The sequence below is a fragment of the Globicephala melas genome, chromosome 9 (genome assembly GCF_963455315.2).
Source record: "Globicephala melas chromosome 9, mGloMel1.2, whole genome shotgun sequence".
Taxonomy (NCBI): domain Eukaryota; kingdom Metazoa; phylum Chordata; class Mammalia; order Artiodactyla; family Delphinidae; genus Globicephala; species Globicephala melas.
In genome coordinates, this window is record NC_083322.1 from 42,006,699 (window position 1) to 42,030,794 (window position 24,096).

Consider the following 24,096-nt stretch of genomic DNA (forward strand, 5'->3'; position numbering starts at 1 on the left):
TGACATGGAGTCGGAATGCAGGTCACCAGAGATGAGGATTTCAGGGAGCAGAGAGGTTCAGTGTTAGGTGCTTAAGTCATTTGCAGCAATAGTAGGAAGTGAGAGGATGGGGGGCCAGGGCTACAGTAAACGGTGGGGGGAGTGTTACCAGGTAATCTGTAGAGGACAGCAACGATTGAAGGGTAGAGATGACAAGGGCTTCAGAGGAGCTTTCCAGAGGCAGAAAGGAGCTCCAGGGAAAGAAGGGGGTGGAGATATGAGGGAATGAACCTGTTACAGGAGAAAGGGCCTCTGAAAAGAGCCAAGAGGTACAGAGCACTGAGATGAGCTGAGTGTATTAGGGAGCACAAGGTAAGGTCGGGTGGAAGAAACAGCTTAGTGGGGAGAGGATAAATTGTGTGATACATCCAGGTGCTGACCCTGGAGAATGGGCTCGGAGGACTGACCATTCAATGTCCAGATGAATCAGTCTCCCACCTTATCTGCATCTGGCAGCAGGTGAGGGCGAGGCTCAGGCTATGAGTCAGCAAAGGCCCGCTGGATGCGAGCAAGTCCCTGTTCACATTAGAGGCTAACAGTGGGATTCATTCGCTCCCAGTGTTCCTAAGGCCACGTGTGTTTGTGTGTGTGTGTGTGTGTGTGTGTGTGTGTTTGCGGGACAGAGGTGCTCAGCCTCATTTGGCGAGGAGTCTGCTCAGGGGTAGATAGATTTGGGGGCTCTGAGACCCAGGATCCATGTCTGGGCACTCTAAGCATTTCATGCTCCAATCTCTTTAATCCTTTTATTTATTCCTCAAACTTATATTAGTTGTTTCTTCCCTTCCTCATTCCAAAAAGGATTTAAGATGTTCCTGTTAGCACTTACTATGGGTCAAGCACACAAGGGTTTCGGATATATGTTGTTCCCTCTCTATAACGTGTTTTCCAAGTTTCCTTCTGTTCAAAGATCTATCGTTCCAACAAGGCCTAGACAAGTTTTATCTCCTCCCTGAAAACTCCTCAGTCGTATCAGATGTGGTCTTTTCTCTTTGGAACTCTTTCAGTACTTGTGCTCTGAATTACATATTTCCCTACGCAATCATATTTTCTCCTAGCTTACCCTACCTCTCCATTGAAACTGTAAGACCTTTGGGGATAAGGACTTTATGTGAATTTTTAATGTCTCTGAAATCCACTAAGACACCAAGGACATAGTAAGCCCTCAGTAACAGGAACTGCATTTTAGGGAGACAAGCCCCTCTGTAATGGAGTGTTTCTTGACAGTGCACTAGAACTAGGACTAATAATGAACTTTCTGAGTTTCTCAGGAACAGTCATTGGAGCATGAACAGTTTAAATTACAAGGCCAGCTACCAGAAAGACAGAAGATAAAATGTGAAAAGCAATAAAGTGGCAATTTACATTTGTTCTCACCAGAGACTAAAGAAATACATTCATTATAACAGTGACAAGCTAATGTTGGGGCTTTGTGGAAAGTTGAATGTTATACAGATATACTTTGTTGCACCCATTTTAGGTTTCTGTGAAGTGTGCCTGGATTATGCAGGTTCCTCTCTTGATATGAGCAACTGCTGAGGGACACAACTGTCAGAATCTAGAACTTGACCCCCAGACACTTCTGCAATAAACAGATCAAGTGACCTAGTTCAAGGAAATGAGAAACAGATGCCACAGTCAAGATCCTCCTTTTGCTGTCACTCCTGTGGGTAGGAGAGCGAGTGGGAGGAAAAGGCGGAAATTTGGAAGTTTTAATTAGGGCCTTGAAAATGCAAATGTAAAGAAATAAGGAAATTGGTTCCCGGCAGTCTTCCCTTGACCAAATTTTGCTTTTCATTGTCCATTTAACAATGTTTCTCTGGTCCCTATACTTTAATATCGCTAGGCTTTATTTTGGGGCATTTACTTGTCTTTATTATTTTATGCGCATTTCCTTTTAACTTCCTATTTCTCCATCCCCAAAGCTTTTACAAAATTAGTTTTTTAATTAAAAATTTTTATTTCAAATGCCCAAGATGTAGCTTTTAGTGAGAAAAGGACTGGGCTTGTATCCCGGTGACCAGACCAGGGATTTTTCATGAGTGGTTGCTCTGTAGGGTTTCTATCCTTGGAATTTGTCTGCTTTGATCCAGTATTTCTATAATGTCACATAAGGAAGTACCTTTCTGGTACATCTGGAACTCCTGAAAAAAAGGCATTAAAGGTGGCCAGTAATTGTAATACTTTAATCTGTATTCATTATAATCTTGAATTACTTCTTAGGATCATCTACACACATTTTTTTTTTTAAAAGCAGCTTTCAGTCCCCCCCACCCCCTTTCTCTCTCTCTCTCTTTAGCGTCTGTCCACCACTATGTGGCAGCCCTTAGCCTAAAGATATGAATATGAATAAACTGCATTCTCTGCTCTTTTGGTCTCAGAGTTATAAAGACAAAATGAAATCTGGCACATAACTTTCATGACTATTCCATTTTTTGCCCTACCACTCTCCCTGTGTGAAACATCCTCCTTTCTTGGGGGGAGGGGAGAGAGAAGTAAGAGCAGTTGCCTACTATTTTATCCAAGCTTAATGACCCATGAAATGGTCATCCTTTGTAAAGCATGTGTGGGAAGCAGGAAACTTCAAGGGGAGGAGCAACTGCTCAGACAGCTGAGAAACTTGAAGCCCAGAGCGTGTGGGTCTGGTCTAAACATCACACAGCTGTCCTTGCTCCTCAGCACTCTGTTCCTCTGCATCTTCACATCCATTCTGGACTGTCAGCTTCAGGCTTCGGGAGGACAGAAGACTTGCCACCCTCCCTATACAGCATCCACTGCTTTGAACATTTATCGAGCAATTACTTTGATGGAAGTAATTGTTAGATACCTTACATATACTGTCTTACTTAATTTTTACTAATCTGTAGGGTAGATGTTTTTATTACTCTTATTTTAGGGATGAGGAGACCGAGACTCAAAAAGGTCTGGTAGGGCTTCCCTGGTGGCACAGTGGTTGAGAGTCCGCCTGCCGATGCAGGGGACATGGGTTCGTGCCCCGGTCCGGGAAGATCCCACATGCCGCGGAGCGGCTGGACCCGTGAGCCATTGCCGCTGAGCCTGCATGTCCGGAGCCTGTGCTCCGCAACGGGAGAGGCCACAACAGTGAGAGGCCCGCATACCGCAAAAAAAAAAAAAAAAAGGTCTAGTAACTTGGCCAAGGTCATAGGGTTGGTACACGTCAGAGCAAAGACTGGAATATGGGCCTATTGTCACCATGTGTTTTGACCAATATGCTAGACTGCCCCCACTTGGTCGCCAAGAAGAGAAGGGACTCCTCAGCACTGGTGGAACTGATCAAAACCCACTGGGTATGGCTTAAACAATAGGTGTTCCTCTTTCAATACAGTTTCAATACAGTTCAACAAATTTTCACAGTCAAGCTCTGGGTTAGGCTCTGTGGGACAATATGAAGTTGAGTAGGAAAGCTTCTTTGTTTTCTAGAAATTCGAGACCATGGGAGGAGGGCTAGAACTAAGTAACTTTCAAGTGAACTACAGAACACAGCATATTTAATCTTCATCTGATTATGTTATCTCCTGCATTCATTCACTCAATCACTCATTTATTTTTTCAACAAGTGTTTTCTCTGGCAAAATGGTACCAGTTGAATCCAAGAGGGAAACACACTGGATCCATCTGACACATAATTTCAGAATACAAGCATTGTGTAATATCACTTCAGTAATTTTTTAAAAAGTGTCTAAAAATAGTTGTTCCCTGTTCTGATGAAAGACAGGTGAAAATTCAAATTCACAAAATATATAGAGTATGAGGGATTATTAATTAGCATGGCACATTTTTTCCCTTTACAAAATAATTAATTGCCCTTAAAAAGGCATAACAGTGAATGGATGCCGATATTAATTAACTTCCTTAAATAACGAAATCACTGGACAAAGAAACTTAAGGGCAAGGATCCACAGCCACGTGAAGCACCTGGAATTACAATGGAGATAATCAGAACGATGTGGCTTGATTTACAAAATTGGGAATTAAGGACAACTTTTTGGAACAAGCCCACTGGACACCGCAAGTAAAGGAACTTAGTTATCCAGGAGGCTGTAGGGTTTTGTCCAAAGAATGCAAGGGTGGGTGGGGGGGAGAAGGGTAACTGGGATCTGCCTGGTTTTCCCAATCTTCCTGGGCTTCCTTCAGTCATGCCTTCCGCTTGCTACGTGTAAGAAAATGCGTTTTCGACTAAGGTTTTGTATTTTAACAGCAAATAAAGTTTTTCTGCTTTCTTTCAAGCCACAAGGTTACAGCATTTAAAAGTAACAGAACATACGATAATTTTTTCTTCTCGGTCCACTCAATTTTATCACCCTCAGCCTGGGCTCCTACCCTGGTTTTCAGTTTTAATGTCAGGCACACACTTGTGTCTCGACCCTTAACAGCTCCCCTTCAGATACTCTGCTGCCATTTAAAATCGGGTTGCCCCGCTCGTCCTATCAGCGAATGCGGGAGCTGCACTCGGCAGCGCTCTAAACTGCAAGGCCACACATTGTGGAGTAACGTGACCCAGTGGCTCTACTTTGTTCTGCTCTTCTTCCAGCGGCAGGGCCACCGAGGCTCCAGAGCGCACGCACAGCGCCCCCGCGTGGTCATTCCTGAGCGTCTCCTCCCCGGTCCGGCCGTCCCCGAGACGAGCTGCTTGGGCCACGCGGGCTTTCTCGGGGTCCACTTGCAGCCTTAATCGGGTCCGAAACTTCGACCAGCGGCCCCCGCCCCGAGAGGGCCCTTTCTTCTTCCCGGCCGCTCCCAAAGGGAGGGACAGCCGCTCCCGGGAGGCGATCCGTGCCCTCGCCCTGGCTGAGTCCTGCACAGGTCCCACGTAGGGCCGGGGTCGCCGGGCTGCCCCAGGTCAGCCCCCGCCCTCGCCGGAAGTCCGCGCGTGCGCGTTGGCTGTCCGGGAGCGCGCGTCCGGCGCGGAGGGGCGGGGGGAGCGGGACCGCAGCCGCTCACAGGGTGTCCCCGCCCCCGCCCCCCGGCGTTCCGCGGTCGCCGTGACAACCGGCAGCGGCGGCGGGCGCACGAGTCCGGCGCCGCCCCCCGGCCGCACCGCCAGGCAGGCAGCCGCCGCCAGGCCTTGCAGCTTTCCCCGCCTCCCCGCCGGCGGGGAGGGGCCGGCCCGCCCTCCGCCCGCCCGCCTGAGAGTGAGCGGCGCCGGGGCCGCCCCGCCAGCCCGCCGTTCCCCGGCCGCCGTCCGGGCGCGCGCAGCGAGCGGGCGCGACTATGCCAAGATGGTCCTGCAGGCGCGGAACAAGCACCGGGAGGCGGCCCCCAAGCCGCCCCAGCCACCCCGTGCCTCGCAGTCGCCGCTGAGGGGGTCGCCAGATGTCGGCGCCGGGGAGCCCGGGCCCGAGCGCGCGCCCCCGTCCCCTCGGCGCAAGGGCGCCGCGGGCAGAAAGGGGCCCCGCGCCGAGCCCGCCCCGCCGCTCGCCGGGGGCGGCCTCGGGGGGCGCTTGGCGGCCGGGCTGCGCGGGGCGCTGGGCCTGCGGCTCTCGGGGCGCGGCCGGACCTGGACCACGCTCCTGCTAGGTGAGCAGCCCAGCGCGCGGGCGCCGCCGGGACGCGGAACTTTGAGGCGCGGGCCCCCTCTCCCCTTCCCCTCCGCTCTCCTCCGGCTTCCGTGCCGCCGAGCCCCGCCGGTCGGTCCCTGCCAGTTCGCAGCCCTCTCCGAGTTTTCCTGGGACATCCTTACCTCTTCCTTCCCTCTCCCTCCCCTAGGCTCAGTCTTCCTCGCTCCCTTCCTACTTGCTCTCTGTCTCTGCTTTAAAAAAAAAAAAAAAAAAAATGGCCCCGAGATCAACAGCTGCCCGGCCTGGCAGCGAATTGGCAGGTCTGCGCTAACGAGATTGGACGCTGCTGATTGGCGCGGGCCGGCAGCCTTCCAGTTATCTCGCCTCCTGTCCGGGAGGATGGTTTGCTTTGGGTTGGAAGCGATTCCACTGAACTCAAAGCAAAAGCACGTCCCCTGTTCTAGAAAGTTGCTAAACTTATAATTAAATTTTGGCGTGCTGTTTTTCTTCTTGGCTGCAGACACCGCCGATGGCACTTTGTGATTCCCTTCCGCACGTCACCTTCCCGGTTGTGTTGTGTTTTGGGCCCCCAAGCTGGGACCCTGCTGACCTGGGAAAGATTGGTATGGAGGGCTCCCCCTCATCCGCTGCCTTGACCTAACGAATGATATGTAGTGATGTGCTGAAAAAAATAAAGTTGAAACATTCACATGTTGTGGACCGACTTCAGGTTTCCTTTGTTTTCTGGTCGACATTCTGATAAGGCAAGTTATAGCAGTTTGGATAATAGGCCTAATTTTTCTAAGTCTAAGTCAGCAAGTAAAATGCTGTAACACTGCCTTTTCCTATATAATGTCATTAATGGGCTTTGGCTACTGAATTATTTAACTCTTGGTCCTTTCAAATTCCTTTAGTGACCCCAAAGAATTTGGAGTTCAGTATAGACCAGGGAATAAAATACAACAAATCGGCTTCCCCTGAGATCACAACCACTCAATCATAGAAAGCCAGTCATCACCGTGTGTGTGCGCCTGCACACGCACACATTTTAATGGGCTCAGAAATGTTGATATTGCTTATGGGGTACTTTTTTTTTTTTTCTATTGTAGATTCAAGACTAGAGAAATTCAGTATTTTCAGTACATTTCTCCTTTTTTTCAGTAGCGAGCTTGAAAAACCTTGCCAGTGTGCAGGTTAGTTCAATTCACCTTGGGGAGGCAGCATGGTACAGTGGATGAGACAGAGGCTCCTGATCCAGTTCACTGTGTTTAAGTTTGGTTTAAGTTTCAAGTTATTTCCTTTGCGAGCCTTGCCTTCTCTGTGACATGGGATTATCACCTGCCCTACTTCAGGGCACATCCTGAGGAGCAGAACTAAAAGGGGTGGGTACTATATGGCTAGACACTTTGTATCTAAAACATTTAACAAGTTTTAGTTGCTGTTAAACTAAAAGCACAAGCTTAATATTGATTTGATATCTGGTGACAGAATGAAGTTGCATTTTTCTTGAATAGATAGCTACTATAAACATTAACCACTTTGTAGCAAAATATGGAAGGGCATCACTCCTTAAGGGAGGTTACAGTAACAAATCATAGAGTAATATCTATTGCCATTTTCTTATGTGCATATTTTCTTTGCTTGTAATTTCATTTCCTTTGAATCTTATATTGGATGGCTTATATTTGGATCTAGTAATCTAGTAATGATTCATACCTAAGTTTTGTATTAATGTAACAGTGTGACACTTTACTTGACTCATCCCTTTGGGTATTGGAAAGAGGTAGAGTGAAGGTGCTGTCCCACATTTTTGGATGTACTCTGGACACTGGCCATCAGATGGATGGAGGTTGGATGACCAGACCAAGGTCTAGAGACTTTCTGTCCTTGCTAACCGTTTACATGAGGACACGGGGCAGCTTGAAAGATGATTCTGGAGAATAACCAGACCTGGAATGTTTGGTTCTTTCTCTGGATCTGTACTCTCAAAACCTGTAAAGAGGAGCAGAGTTTAGACATTTTTGAAAGCTGCCTCATTTTCACTCTTCTTCCCTCCCAGAATGAGTGAGAACTGAGCTGACATGGTATGGTTTTTTAGTACAGGATTTTACTATGACAAAAATTGTTTCATTTGTGTTTTGGAAGAAATTTTACAACTTGAGGCTCCCTGATAGAAGCACACCTTTTAAAGAGAGTCTGACTAGGGGTCCCTAGTCTCTCATCTCCTCCACGTGTGTGAAGCTCTGATGGGGAACTCACAACCTACCAGGATGGCCCTTACCACTGTTGGGCAGTCTTAAGCCCTGTTAAAAAATCCATTTTAATAAACGTGTTTTTCTTTTTTTTAGACATTATTTACCATTTAATGGTAACAGTCATAAAGAAGGTCTTTGAAATGTTTATTTTTAGATGTTTCAACCCAGTAGCTCCCTATATCAGCCAGGGGAGGCAGTGGTGTAGTAAGAAGAACCATGACACAGTGTTTTCCTAACTTTTTTGACCACAACCCACAGCAAGCAACACAATTTACGTTAAACTGCTCACACTTCTGAAAATCCAACCCTGTATATTTATGCATGTGTCTCTCTGTCTGTCAAACTGTTTTATGTCAGTGTCCTGGCAGGAAACAGATTTAACAAGTGGCCTGTTTTCAAAAGTGTGAGCAGGTTTAAGGAACCCAAAAAGGACACTGAAGCACCCAGGGATTGTCACCAGTGGGAAGGTGCTACCACCTCTGGGCCTGAAGGGGAAAGGGAGCTTCCTCCGGAGCTGAACCCAAGGAGAGCTGTGGAGTGGGGGCAGGATCACCCAAGAAGAGTGACCCCAGACACTCTGCCCACCCTCTGATCTCCCACTGGTGCCTCTCACTGGCTGTCCAACGGGAAATCCTTAGGCAAGGGGTCCAGCTGAATCTTTCTGTAGGGTCAGCCTCCTGGGGCTGGGAACAAGGCAGAGAAGGGAGGAGAACGGATTTGAAAAGGGAAATGGAGACTAAGAGCAGTATGTGCATACATTTAAAATAAAAAGGTCATGCACTGTACTCACTCTATAATATACAGTGCATTCTGATTTTCTATTCTGTCCTTTTTTTAAAAATGCTGTTTATAAACCATTAAGCTGATTTCATGATCTAGTATTATGACCCACAGTTTGAAAACACTGCCTTAGAGGAACTGTTTTCTGATTCTGTACCTGTTTCAAACTCATTGGTGCCTGAGCAAAGCATTTAGCTTCTCTGAGCCTCAGTTTGTACACATGTAAAAATGGGAGACCCGGACTAGACTAGTGGTTCCCAACCTTAGCTGTATACTAGTGTCACCTGGAAACTTCAAAAAATCCCGAAAGCTAAGCCACATGTCAGACCAATTAAATGAGAATCTGGGGTGGGGTGAGGTGGAGGGAAGCATTAGTAGCTTTAAAGTCTGATGTTCTGCTTCCCTTTAGGAGCCGACTGTCTAGCATCACAGAGCTGACATTCCTACCTGACAGCAATCCCCTGGAACTAAGTGTATCTACCCCTCCCCTCTTTTAAATGGGGACACAGCCCAGTTTGCCAAAGTTTCTCCTAATCTCTATTGTTTTCCCAAAACGGGCTGTGAGTTGCTATTTATCATCTGATATGTCTGTTATTTTAATTGGAGTAGCATTCACGGAGATGGTGAAGACTAGGAGTGTGGTGAGCGGACAGATTTAAGGGAAAAGATCAAGAATTCTATCTTGGACATGTTACCTTTGAGACATTCGTGAGATGTCCAAGTAGAAATGTCAAGTAGGCAATGGGACATAAGAGATCTGAGTGGAGACATAAAACAGGGAGTCATCAGCAAATGGGTGGTATTAAATTCATGGGACTTGATGATAGTATCTTCTCCTGATATGGGGTTTACTCTGTGCCAGGCATAGTTCTAAGTATTTTAGATTAACTGACTTATCTCAAATTCATTTAACTATTAAGTCAGTCCACACCATGACACTGTGATTGTCATACCCATTTTACCAGATTGGGGACCTGAGGCACACAGATGTTAAGTAACTTGCCCAAGGTCACCCCTAGAATGTGGAAGGGTCAGGACTTGAACCCAGGCAGTGTGGCTCCAGAGTTCATGCTCTTAACTGCTATGCTTATATTTCATCTTCTCTAGGGTGAGAATAGCAAGAAGAGAAATGAAGCCCCAGGGTCCAGTTCAGAGAAACCTCAACATTTAGTGCTCAGTAAGCATTAGCTTTCTTGTTTCTTCCTTCTTCAGGGGAAATAAGGAAGAGAGGGATCATAACTAGAGATAAGGGAATAGAAGTGGAAAAAGAGCATATTGGGGTTGGCTTAATGGGCAAGAAAAGCTGAGGAACCGAGAGGCACAGGGGCCACTGGCCATCTTGTGGTATGGCTTTCAAACAAACACTTAGACACACCTGAGCACCAGCCCTGAGGGTGTGTTAATACATAGATGTTGGGCCAATACAGTTCCCTGAAAGCCAGTGAGTTGGATGGGTATTTGGGCTTTTAGAGAGTTTCCTCTGTTTAAAACCAGTTTTTTCTTTCTAAAGTACACTTCTGGTTAACTTTAAAGAATGTTTATAATCACTTAAATATATGTTATTATTAAAATATACAATTAGGAGGGTTCTGAATATGTGATATTCATGAGAGCTCAAATAAATAACAAATGTGATAAGTTTAATTTGTGTAAATATAAGGATATATTACCAGCTCGTGATTGATTTTTGGCCCATAATATGGCATCAATACTGAAAGCAGATAAAACTTTATTATCTACATGTGTGTATTTGGATGTTGCTAAAATTTGCACTGTAGCTATTTTTGTAAGCTTTACACACTTTGTAAGATTAGGCTATATTATAATGTCTCTTAAAGCTTATGTTAATGAGATATTTACATTATCATAGAGACTACACGCCTGTGTGCTTGTTTCCAAATGGGGTAGCATAGGCTTTATAATTTATATGTTTAATCTTAAATTCCTGTTTTGCTAGTTCATCTTTTACCATCAGATTATACTTTGCCCAAACCATTGGAACATTATTCTTCCAAGCTCAAGAGTCTGCTAGTTTTCTTTAGTTACCATTCTGATGATTACTAGTCATAAAAGTTAGTAAAAATTACACCTCTTTCTAGGTCAAAACCTTTATATTATTGTTTAATCCCATAAAAAGCAGTCCTGTTTCATAGGAAAGATCAGTTCTCCATGGGTGATCTTTCATAATTCAAGAATCATTGAGTACGATTAAGTTTAAAAAGTGGAAGAATTAATTTTTAGAGTACATAAATCTACAACTATTGTAACTTTTATTTTTGTTTTGATACTAATTTTCATTTTCTCAGCATTATTACTGTCTCCCCCCCCCCCGAATGCATTTAAGAGCTCATATATCTTCATGTTTTCCTGGCATATTTCCTCATATTTGACTTCCTTTCCAAAGTAACCAATTATCAGGTGTGTTTTTCAGTACTTTCACTACACGTAATTGATTCTTGGATGGCATTTTGTATTTTAATCATAGCAGCAAATGTTAACATAACAGCACGGTCACCAAAACCATTCACAGAAGTTCTGAGTGATTCATTGTACTGACCAAGGATGGAGGTGATTTTATCTTCTAGTTTACAATAGCACCAACTATATCTTAAAACACAGTTTATAAATCACTTGGCCAATAACTTTTGAAAACTTGCCATCTTGACAGATTTTTAATTTGAGAATATTGTTATAATTGAGAAGAGTGAGGCTTTATTTGTATGTTCACGCCAACTCAAATTTGCCTAATATACTACTGCTCTGCATTGCATTTTCCTATTACTTCCTAACAGTAACCACTGCTTTTTGTAGTGCAGCCTTTCAGTGCTGAAAATGTCACACCTCAGAATATTTTCCCCACGTTTTAATACTAATCATAAAGTACTTACATAACTAGCAGAGAGCTACTGTTTTCTACTTATGTTTAAAAGTTTTTTTAAAATAAGACCTGATTCCTCACTCTTCTCATCTTTGATCTTCATGGAAGTTTCATGGGAATCTAGAACTTAAAAGTTAACTCCTGGAATTTGATATGTGAGGAAACTAAAATGGGCCAGGTGAATGGTCTGACATCTCTAGTGAGTTCACTGGGTGAAGTTTGGGATTAAAGTTAAGGTATCTTGGCTTGTTAAGCACATCTGTCAAATTGTAGGTTTCAGATCTACAATCTAAGGCAACTGTCACAGATGCTTTAATGGGAAGATGATCTCATGTGTTCCAAGACCTGATAACTTTTTTAGCAAGAGCACTACTTTGGTGGCTTATGGGGAATTGATCTGATTGTTAAATCCTTATGGTCAACCTGTCAGTCTCCATTTTGTCTTTGCATAACCTTTTTTCGGAAACTACTAAATTCTGAATTGTTTTTGATTGTGTTAGTTGGTTGTTTGGCATTGTTACAAAAAAAAAAAAACAGAATAAAATAGTAAAAAACAGTATCACAGTTTTCTTAATCATTTAAAGGCTAAGCAAAACATTGTGCTACCCAAGGGCAGTTTGCAATTTGGGGAGAATGCATAACCTTGAGAATCCATAACCATAGCCTTGAAACTTTAAATGGCTTATCGATTAATGAACTTGTTAAAATCTCTTGCTTAATAATATGCTGGGCCTGGGTGTATATTGTGCATATATGGATCTTTTTTTTTTTTTCCTCTGGTGAAGAGATGTAGCTTATACATTTTTTTCCATTAGATTTATTAAAGCTTTACAGTTTCACTATGCTTGCTCAGGGGCATTTAATGAGCTAGCATATTATTTCAGTTGTATATTTTATCTAGATACTTGTTCTTTAAAAACTGAATGGAATTTTTTTTTAGTAAGGAGAAAGTTACTTTATGAAAATTGGTAATGTAGGTTACTGTTTGATTTAGAAATATTGGTGTCCATATTATGTGAGGATACGATTTTAGAAGGAAGTTAGAATTTATTGCTTTAAAAACCCATATGTTGGGTAATTGTATTAAGTATTGCCTACTTTAATATATGTATATACATAAATATTTTAAATGTGAACATTTTCTTTGTCTATTTCTTTGTTTAGAGGCCTAATTTTATACTGTTTGGGGGTGGTGATATACATTTTCCAGGTTCTGTTTTTATAATTTCACTTCAAAATAAACCTTTGTCCTTGATTTTTAAATTATTTCTAAGAAGTTTCCTCCTTTATGTCAGTGTACCCTTTTGGTTAAATGTGCTTATTAACATTTTTTAATGCTTAAGCTTCCAATTAGAAGGGCACCAGTGGCATAGAACCCAGGCAATCCACGAGGCCTTGGTTTATCCCAATCATGTGACCTTGGGCCTCATGGGAAAATAAGAGCCATTTTTGCCTCAAAAGGGCTCCTGGATCTTTTTGCTTAATATGTGAAAGTGCTCTGTGAACTGCAACTGATAAACAGTTGTTAGATTTATTCATTATAATTGAGAATTTCTTAATTTTTCCCTAACTGTTGTAAGGTATTATTTTGCTCAATGCCAAATATATGGAGGAGATTCAAATTAACTAAGGTCAACGTTACAAGCATTATTACATAGACCACTGTGAATTCTACCTGGGAGCTATATAGTTTCTTCCAATCGTGATGGAATTTTAAAGTAGTCCTACTTCTCACTTTGAGACTTAATGTCTCTATTAATAAATTGAGTGCATTCCTTTTTTCCCTATTGAAAAAAACAAATTAAAAGAGTCAAACCTGCCAAGGCTTTTAGTTTGGGGAGCAGAAAGATCTAAAAGGAAAACAGAAAATAGCCATGGAGGCCCCTTGGACAGTGTGAAGTCCTAAGTATTAGTAGTTGTAGCTATACAAGGTCATTACATGCTAGGAATAGAGATAACCAGGTGAAAACCCCTCATTTCACATTTGGTGAAGATGAGACTGAAGCTAAATAAGTCATATAAAATCTAAGGAATATTTCTTCTTAAGAATGACTTTCTTACCATGGAAGGTAAAAAAGAATTCGATTCTTAATTTTTTTTTAAATTTTTATTTGTTTATTTTTTTGCGGTACGCGGGCCTCTCACTGTGGCCCCTCCCGTTGCGGAGCACAGGCTCCGGATGCACAGGCTCCGGATGCACAGGCTCAGCGGCCATGGCTCACGGGCCCAGCCGCTCCGCGGCATGTGGGATCTTCCCGGACCGGGGCACAAACCCGTGTCCCCTGCATCGGCAGGCGGACTCTCAACCACTGCGCCACCAGGGAAGCCCTACCGTTCTTGATACCACTGGTTGAGTGGTTCTGCCAAACTCCCCTCCTGGTGTTCCTAGAGCTCTGAGAGCCTGACACACTATATATATAGTGAGTGAGCCTTCAGTTAATGTCTCATTATTGTCAATATCATGTGTATTTTGTATCACCAGTATCAGTGATGGGAATTCTTTTGTGATGTTGGATCAGAGTCCACATACAGCCTTATTGTAACTCTTATTTTCTGGCTACGCACCATAAATCCTCGCCTAAATTGTAATCATGTCCTGTAATCCATCCCCCCTCCCCCCCATCCCACTTTAATAAACCCTGTGCTGAGAGGGCCACTATTGATCTGCCTTCTCAGATTTCTTACAGTTCATAGACTTTGTGCTATTTGCTTGGGTGCCTAATGTGTTCTCTCATTATTTTATGCACCTAAATCTTCTCTCTCAAAGATTTTATCTTTAAAGGCCCAGATGCTGGCTACTATCGCTTTAATGTCCTCAGTTTCTAGGAAAATGTGTTGTGCATCTAGGAGGCATTTAGGTACTTGTTGGCTTTAAAGCCCTTGATAACACACAGTCTAGGTGTAGAAAGAAGGAAGGGGCCAAGCCTGAGGTATATACGACCGTTTTCTCTTTCCCAAACTGGGTCCTAAAGAATGTCTTTTTACTTATTAGTTTACTATACAGAAACTGGGCTTTGATTTTTTCTAGGTACTGTAGACTAGAAACATGATTTCCTTCAATATATTAATTTTGTTATATCTGTTTTACCTTCACATGATTGGGACCCTTTGAGTAGTTTGGAATGCTTAGATATTGTCTTTAGGTGTTTAGGTTGTGACTTAATTGAGTATATTCTCTAATTTCTCTCACATGGTGATAGTCATTTAACAGTTCAACCCAGTGAGGTGCCAGGCACAATGCTAGAAGATGTAGATATTAAGATGAATTAAACACAAGCTCAGCCTCAAGGCTTCTCATCCTAGCATAGGGAACTGTTTAGGTGCTCTAATAAAAGTGTAATAGCTATGTTGGCAGGACAAGCTTCACAAAATGCCACATTTGAATTCCTTTGACTTTGAAGGATGAATTAGTAGTTTTCAGGCAGGAGCAAAGGCGTAGCATCATTAAAACACTTGGTAGGGACTTCCCTGGTGGCGCAGTGGTTAAGAATCTACCTGCCAATGCAGGGGACGCGGGTTCGATCCCTGGTCCGGGAAGATCCCACATGCCGCAGAGCAAGCAAGCCTGTGCGCCACAACTGCTGAGCCCACGTGCCACAAGGACTGAAGCCCGCGCGTCTAGAGCCCGCGTCTAGAGTCTAGAGCTCTGCAACAAGAGAAGCCCACGCACCTCAACGGAGAGTAGCCCCCGCTCACCGCAACCAGAGAAAGCCCACATGCGTAGCAATGAAGACCCAACGCAGCCAAAAGCAAAACGAAACAAAACCAAAAAACACTTGTCATTTTAGGGGATCATTGCCCAGTGCAGCCAAGCATGAAGGGTGTGTGGTGGGATTAACTGGAAAAAGGCCAGAATGTGGACTCCATGGTGTGGGCCATGGAAAGTCATGGGACTTTTTAGACGGGGAGGAGATGCTTAAGTCTGTACATTTAGAAACTGACTTCCTTCTCCAGGATGGATTGTTGGTGTGGAATAGGGAGACTATTTACTGGTGACTTCATCTTCTGGGAAGAAACTTTTAAACTCTGAATGGACCCTTGAGAACAATTGTTAGTAATATTAGGAAGAGGTTGAGTGTGGAACTTGTCAAGGTTGATTTTAAAACCTTGTCCAGTGGATTTAAGAAGAGTTCTTAACTTCTTTTTATGTCGTTTTGTTACTTGAGCATTAGGGAGGCCAAAACTGTGCAGAATGCTTTAAGTATGGATTAACCTCAATTTAAGAATAAGATGTATTTTTAAATTTTGCAAGTCATTTTGGACTTACAATATATTTCTGTGTATAAATATTGTTACAAGATGAGGTCATCGAATGCCTACAGATGGGAAGGGAGGCAGCTCTGTCACTGTGGAAAGAAACTGAGGCTTGGAATTAGAACTTCTGGGTCCAGGTTCTTGCTTTTGGGAAATAACCTCTCAGAGGCCCAGTTTTTCATTTGTAAAATGGGAATAAATACAGGATTGTTGTGAGACTCAAATAAGAGGGCTTGTGAAGGTATTCTGTGAATTAAGTCAAGTACTAGTTATGAAGTACACGCGTGAGGGATTAAATGTAGGGTCAATGGGAAACTGTAGTCCTGGCTGCGGTTGCAGGAGGGTGGCTGGCAGGTTACCAGAGAGGGGCAAGGGGAGAAGCAGCCCACCCTGGCTTCACAGTTCCTGCTCTCCTGCCTTGAGGAGGAGGAAGAGAGAAAGGACAGTGGGTCTCCAACTTTAGCATGCAGAAGACTCAGCTGAGGAATCTTAGGAAAGCAGATCGCGGGGCTCGGCTTCCCAGCAATCCTAACTGGGTGGGTGGGAGGACTTCTGAGTCACCTGCTGGGGCGAGGCGACCTGGGGGAAGGTAGGAGGCTGGGAGAGTTGGTGAGAGAGGTCTGGGGGATCTGGTGCTGGTTGGAGAGGGGATGGGATCTAGGAACCCTTGAGGACTGAGCAGAACAGCATGGAAGGACCCCCTCCTCCATTTCTTTCCCCGTTCCTCCTGCCCTCTTTACTGCTGGAAAGCTCTGCGGGCCAGGCAAGATCGAGGGGGGGAAGCAGGGGGCGTCCCCTTCCCACTTTCCGAGCTGTGGCTGGAAGGAGGGGTGTCAGAGGGAGCAGAGCTGGGGCAGGACCTCGGGAACTCCACTGTGCCGGGGTTCCAGACTGAGAATGGCAGGCTTAGGCAGCGGGCTGCGCGTAGGCGAGGGGTCTAATATGCACTGATCGCTGGGACTCTATTTTAGAAAGAAAACAAAACAAAACTATTATATGCACACGAGTGTGTGTGTGTGTGTGTGTGTGTGTGTAGCTATCCATCAAAGTATATTCAACTCTGGTTTATTATGTGGACATGGTTTAGGATTATTTAATTTCCCACCTTAATTATATGCATTAATTCAGCAAACATTTGAGTCTGGCTATGTGCTCAGCTTCTTGCTAAGTACTGCTGTAGTAAAATTCAGTGAAACATTGTTTGTACCCTCAGGGAATTACATTCTATTTTGTTTAAACAAGATTCTAATAACAGGAGAAGAATAATTTTCAGTGAAGAAGCAGCTCAAATCGCATAAGGCTGAAAATTGATATAATTGTGACATATAATCTTGTACAAAATTTCTTTAGTCAGAAAGTGGAAGGAGTGGCCAATTTAGTTTCAGAGTATTGGTAATTTGTGTGCTTCTAGCAAAACTTAAGAGCCTTTCAGAATTCTCAGCCACAGGATTGCAATCTTTTGAATTACGTTACAAAGCAAACCTTCTTTCCTTGAACACCTTTTTCTTATAGAATAGTTTTGGATTTTTTGAAAGTTTTATCTTCTGATTTTTTAAAAAAAATGTTGTATTTACCTCAGTACCTTAGAATGACAAGAAGAGCATGTGTGTTAAACTGGAAAAATTGGTTATCAATTTTGTGACACTCCCAGAAGACTATACACAGGATTGATAATCACTGGAATACATGTAGAGAAAATCATTTATAATCTTTTCTGTAGGCAAGAAGGCAAGAAAAGCTGTTTAGGGATACTTGAGGAAGTTTTTGTCATTTTATGTCGTTATGCTTAAATTATGCTCACAAGGCAGTATCTGCTTTACTTGCTGGGGCTTTCATTTTCAAATGACATGCATATAATTTATCTCAATTTTGAATAAATTAAAGTATAGCTCTACACTTTTATAAAAAAATAATAGCTTCTATAAAACATACTGCCTTTATCAACAGATGAATTGTAACTTTTTTCTTTTATCTTTAAAATAAATAAAGAGGGAAGGGGAATAAGATACTTAGGGTAAGGAGGCTCTGGCCTTTGTGTCAGCCCCTCCCTCCTCCACAAGAGGCCACACAGCACAGGGATCTTAGGTCGGAATTCCTGCTTCCAACCTCCCTTTCTCTGTTTATCCACTTTGTTTCTTGGGCAAGTTCCTAAAGTTCTCTGGGAATCAACGTGTTATCTGTATACCAGGGAAGGTTGGTACCTAAGACATCGGATGGTTGCGAGGATTTATCGAGTTAGTTCAAGTAAAGCACTTAAAAATGCCTGGCAGGTAATAAGAATTCAAATGTTAGCTGCTTTATTACTATTATTAAATTGAAATGAACAAAGGACTTCAAAACATTGGGCAGATTATGAATCGACCCTGGAAACTATGAAAGAGGGTCGTTCAAATGCCAAGAAATCCAAGAATTGTCTAGTGCTGCATGGATTGAATTAAAGGAAGGCACCAAAAGGCACTTTGTATCTTCCATCCTTCTGAGAAGTTGTAGTATTCTGAGGAAGTAGAGAGATGATGATCTTGAGAAATCCTATGTATCGCTGCAGAATTGTGAAGGTCAAAGACTAATTTAAAGGCATAATGTGAAATGCATTTCTGTTAAAGTCAGCAGAATACTGGATGCCCTCTTTTACCAGAATTACTTGGTATTATTCTAGAAGTTTATTATTATTGTCAGATGGGAAGAAGAAACTAATAGTAAAATTATAAAACATGAGCAAAGTTATCTTTTTAAAATATTATTTAAAATGGAGAATTGAAGATGATAAACCAAAAAAAAAATAAATAAAAGAATTAATAGTTCAGTAAATGAGCCCAAAAGAAATACATTACTAAATAAATACACTTCAAAAATAAATACATTAACAATATCCAGTAAAGTATAATGAAAACAAAATTTCATGGTTATTAGCAGGAACAAAAAGATGTTAAACTCCCAGGTAAGACTTAATAAGAAATATGAGTTAACTATGTATTACGTATTAGCTCTACTGCTGGATTTTTGTCGACGGCAGTTGAAAAGAGTTGAATAATTGAAGTTATATATCATGTTTATGGATACTAACATATACATATATATTATAAATATGTAGATTCTTCCCATATTAATTTATGAATGAAATCAAAATTATAAGCTCTAAGGGATTACCAAAGTATAATGTGACAAGTCTTCAGTATAAGGTGGTATTTACATTCTATGATAGAAGAATGATTTATTCAGCAACATGATAGTTAGATCATTGAGAAAATAAAGCCCAGATTATATTATGGTGGTGTGAAGTCTTTAAAGGTAAAAACCAAAAAGGGAGTGGATACTAGATTTGTCAATAAGAAAAAAAAAATCAAAATTTCAAAAGGTCAAAGTACCATGTACAAATAAATGTCAAATGACAAACCTAGTTAAATATTTGTAGTTTCAATGATCTGGAAAGAGTAAATCTTTTTCTTTTGTAACTATTAGTATCTTCTAGGTAAAATGCATTTTTTAATTTTTTAAAATATAAATACTTCTTTAAAAATAAGACAATAAGATCTGAGCTGTTTGTCTTTCATTTCTAAGAGTACTTTATAGTTCATTTCCTTAGTATTTAATCAGAAGCCTGCAATACAGTGAATCTTGTGATACAAGGAAACTGAATAGTATTTTCTGGATTCATTTTAATGTGTTCTTTGTACTTGTACAGAAAGCAAACTATGAGACTGGTTTTATTACTAGCTTGTTTTCTCTTTCTTTTCTATTTTCCTTACCCCCCTCCATCTCCTTCTTCCTTCTTCTTTTGTTTTAAATTTGTTTAAAAAATAGTAAAATGTGGGCTTCCCTGGTGGCACAGTGGTTGAGAGTCCGCCTGCTGATGCAGGGGACATGGATTCATGCCCCGGTCCGGGAAGATCCCACATGCTGAGAAGATGCCACATGCCACGGAGTGGCTAGGCCCGTGAGCCATGGCCGCTGAGCCTGCGCGTCCGCAACAGGAGAGGCCACAACAGTGAGAGGCCCGCGTACCGCAAAAAATAAAAAAAAAGTAAAATGTATTATAGAAATTAAGATATTGCAGCACATATCGAAAGTGATAGTTCCCTCTTTTTGTCCATCCCCAGTCCTGTTCCCTGAGGTCACCATATTTCTTTATTCTGTTGCCTCTCACCATTGGTTCTATTCGCTTTGCAGTTCAGTTTGTGGAACTTTCCATCTGAGGGTTTCTTGTATAGTTGTTGGCAAATAATAGCTCCTCATTTATTTTGTTGAATGAGTGTATGAATGAAAATTGTAGATATATGCTTAATTCTTTTATAATTTAGTCTATTGGTATTTTAAGCAGAGCCCTGGGACTTCTTTTGAAGAGTCCCTATTCTTTGCCCAGTCCCTAAGAGTTCAAGATTTACAGTTCCCAAACTTTACCATGCTTATCTTTGTAATGCTTTTCTGTAGGGTGAAAACATTTTTTAATGCTAAAGTAATAATTTACGTTTCTTTTTTCTTGCAGCTGCCTTTGCAGCAGTGTTGCACTGGTAAGATTGTTTTTCTCCTATGGTATATTTTATGCAGATGTTTATAGCCTACCAAACTATTTCTCATATATATATGAATAATTTCAGTTTAAGGATGAATGTATATTATTACATGCAGCACACTAGTCTGAAAATGTAGTTTAATTCACAAATCAGAGCCAGAATAATGCAATTTTTTAATAAAAAAGATCTATTATTAAAGAGGTTATATTTGAGACTCTCCTTCCCTTAACATTAATATAGTGTTCATGTTGAGAAGAAGATTCATTCTTTTAATTTTCTGGATAGAAAGAAATATGAATTTCATAAATCAGACATTTCTGAAATGGTAACCCAATGACATTTATAGTTTAATCTATAATTTTATTTTACTTGGCTTAAAACGTCATTATTCTGGTTCATTCTAATTTTAAAATCTAATTTGAATTAGCTTTTAAAATTCTTATAGAGAGAAAGTTTAGTAGAAATTTAAGATATACTGAGTGGAAAAACAAATATGCATACCATTGTGTTTGAGTTTTATCACAAAATGAGTTGCAAATATATAGATTTTTTGTTTTTTGCTTTTAGAGTTTCTTTTAAAATTATACTTAGTATAAGTTTCAACACTGTTGCTTTGTTACTCTTTTGTTTTACAGGAGCCATATCACACACCTCTTTGAAAATGATCGTCATTTTTCTCACCTCTCAACATTGGAAAGGGAGATGGCTTTTCGCACTGAAATGGTTATTAAGTTTTCATGTAATATTTTATTATAGTAGTTTAGTAATCTAAACATTTTAAGCTTTTCATCCTGGAAGTTTTCAAAGATGTTCCAAAGTAGGAAGAGTAGACAACTCCCCCTACCCATTCTCCCAGCTTCAACAACTGAGGACACATACCCATTTTTCTGTCATCTACATCTTCACACACCCATCTCTTTTTAAAGGAAACCTCAAATATCGTTTCATCTGTAAATATTTTTCATATGTGTCTCAAAAGAAAGGACTTTTTTTTGTTAACTACAGTATCATTGTCATACTTGAAAATAATGAAGAGCAATTACTTAATGTCATCAAAGATCAACCAGTGTTTAAATTACCTGGGGGAATGGGCATTTAATAACCATAATTCCTCTGTAGAGAAGAACTTTCCCACAATACTTATTTGGTTTGTTTCTCTGAGGTACACTTCACAGGAAAGACAGGAAATGCTTGATTCTTTCTTTTTATTACAACTTTTCAGAAAAATGAGTTGGTTCCCTAGCATCTTCTAGTGGTGACCAATGGAGTTCTGTTGGTACTCCTTTTGGAATACCATTATGGCCTGATAGATTTTAAAATATTTTTTAAACTTACCTGTCTTTAGCTGGTGAGAGCCCTTGCAGTTCTCTCTGTCTCCTTGACATGACCTCACTAGTATTCTGTAGCTTCCTTACTTGCTGGTACTACAAGACATTTCCTCTCCAGACCTGGAATCATCCAGTTTTCCAAGGAGCCCTGATTCCTTTCAGTAGCACATGGTATTTAGAGACCACAATTTTGGTTCTAGAGGTGCTCACTGATAATACTTTATATTAGATTGGCCATTGTGTCTAGGCCTTTTTAGTAAACAGAATTAGGAAACAGTTTTTTAAAAGGAGAAAATAAATTATTGATTTATATTTCTAAATTCAAATTTAGTTTTAGGTGGTTTTTACTTTTTTGATATTAAATTTGTATCTTTTCTGTCAGCTTGAGAATCTTGGTTTCAAATTACTTATACTTGAGGAATAAAAGTATCAAAGATATTATTAAAAATGATTACTGAAAATAATTTAAAACTTTCTTGCAGCTCTTTTTGACTTTAGGATATATTCCATTAGGGGTGTACAGTAGAATTACTATTGATATGTCTTAAAGTTGTTTGAAATCCTCTCCCAACTAGATAAATAATTAATTCTTCTTCTTTTTTTTTTTTTTTTTTTTGCTATTTAGGCATGTAAAATGTTTTGTTTTTATATTTTAATTATATAAGATATTCACATGGTTCCAAAATCAAACCTACAAGGTAGGTTGTAGTTTCCTGGGGCTTTCATAACAAAGTACAATAAACTAGGTGCCTTAAAAGAGCAGAAGTTTATTCTCTCACGGTTCTGGAGGCTAGAAGTCTGAAATCAAGGTGCTGGCTGTCCCATGTTTTCTCTGAGACTCCTTCCTAGCTTCTCATGGTTCTGGCAATCCTTGGCTTGCATTGGAGGTACAATCACTCCAATCTCTGCCTCTGTCTTCATGCAGCATTTTCCCTTATGCCTCTGTGTTTAAATTTCCCTGCTGTTATAAGGATATCAGTTATTTTGCATTTGGAGTCCACCTAATCCAGTATTACCTCATTTTATTTTGATTACATTTGCAAGGAGCCTATTCCACATAGGTCACATTCACAGGTTTTAGTGGACATGAAATATTGGGGGACATTATTCAACCTAGTACAGTAGGAAGTATTTAAAAAAACAGTGATATGAGAGCTAAATACCATGGTATCAAGAACCATTCTTTTCCTTTTCTGGGTAGGCAAATCACTTTGATATTTATAAATCTTAAGGTGAGTTTAGAGTTTGATAGCTAATGGTACTGGCTACCAGGGGAGCTCTAGACAAAACTGTATAGCAGATGGAATTGGTTCATCTGTTTTGCCCTATGCTGCCACTTCTGCTCCCTCATAAGGCTTCTAGTACTTGCTTGTTTTTTGTCCCATGTAGTATTCCAACCTTGATATCTTTCATAATTAGCATGTCAAAGTAAAAAAATATTTTCCTCAAAATGGGAGTACTACCACTGTCCCTCTGTTCCACCCTCAGAGCCCTGGTCCTGCAGGGTACTTACCTTATGCTGAGCTGAGAAGAAGGAAAATAGTCTGTAAAACTAGCTGGCATCTGAATGTAACTTACATGTAATACATCAGTGTGTAGCCTTCCTAATATATTTGTATTTTTACGTATAACTCTGGAGGAAAAGTGGCTGATAGCACCATTTTGAGGATTCAAATAAGCATTTAGGGGGAAACGTTTTTGGCTGAGGATGATTGCGTTGGTTCATGGTAAACTTAGGTTCCATAGTAAACTCATCCTGTTCGTAAGATAGCCTTTACTAACACTTCAGTTAGTATGGGTTATAGGGGTTTCTTAAATGAAGCGTGCTGTCTGAGTTATATTACTTTTTATTATTTTTTTTAATTTTTTTTGCGGTACGCGGGCCTCTCACTGTTGTGGCCTCTCCCGTTGCGGAGCACAGGCTCTGGACGCGCAGGCTCAGCGGCCATGGCTCACGGGCCCAGCCGCTCCGCGGCATGTGGGATCTTCCCGGACCAGGGCACGAACCCGTGTCCCCTGCATCGGCAGGCGGACTCTCAACCACTGCACCACCAGGGAAGCCCTATATTACTTTTTAAATGTTGAAACTATTTTTGAAGCTATTTTGAGATCAATTGTTTCAATTAAGACAAGGTTATACTAAGATATGTAAGTTTTTTGCAACCTGAGCGTTTATTAGCGATCAGAAACCTATGAAATTAATTGTAGCTGTAACTTTCTTGATGGCTTTATTTTTCAAAAGCAGTATATTTAAGTTTTTTTTAAGCTAATAAGAGGCATAGTGATTATGTACTTTTAATCATAACATGTGCTTATTTCAGGGACTATATTATTCCTACTTTAAGACTATTGTGGAAGCACCCTCATTTTTGGATGGAGTATGGATGATTATGAATGATAAGCTGACTGAATATCCCCTTGTTATTAATACATTAAAAAGGTTCAATCTTTACCCTGAGGTAAGGTACTTTTTCAATTGTGATTTTTTTTTTTTTTTACTTTTTAAAGTATTACTTATATTAAATGCTGATTCTA

General features: G+C 41.1%; 1 protein-coding gene across 3 annotated transcripts in view; it reads left to right on the forward strand.

Annotated features, from left to right (window-relative positions):
* Nucleotides 1-5,209: 5,209 nt before the first annotated feature.
* Nucleotides 5,210-24,096, forward strand: part of DPY19L1 (dpy-19 like C-mannosyltransferase 1) — a 95,123-nt gene continuing 76,236 nt past the window's right edge. For all 3 annotated transcript variants that reach the window (XM_030857521.2, XM_030857522.2, XM_030857523.2), the window contains exons 1-4: nt 5,210-5,574; nt 20,206-20,230; nt 20,869-20,956; nt 23,883-24,020. In XM_030857521.2, coding sequence (XP_030713381.2) covers nt 5,277-5,574; nt 20,206-20,230; nt 20,869-20,956; nt 23,883-24,020 — 549 coding nt within the window. In that variant the 5' untranslated portion in view covers nt 5,210-5,276. The remainder of the gene's footprint in view (nt 5,575-20,205; nt 20,231-20,868; nt 20,957-23,882; nt 24,021-24,096) is intronic.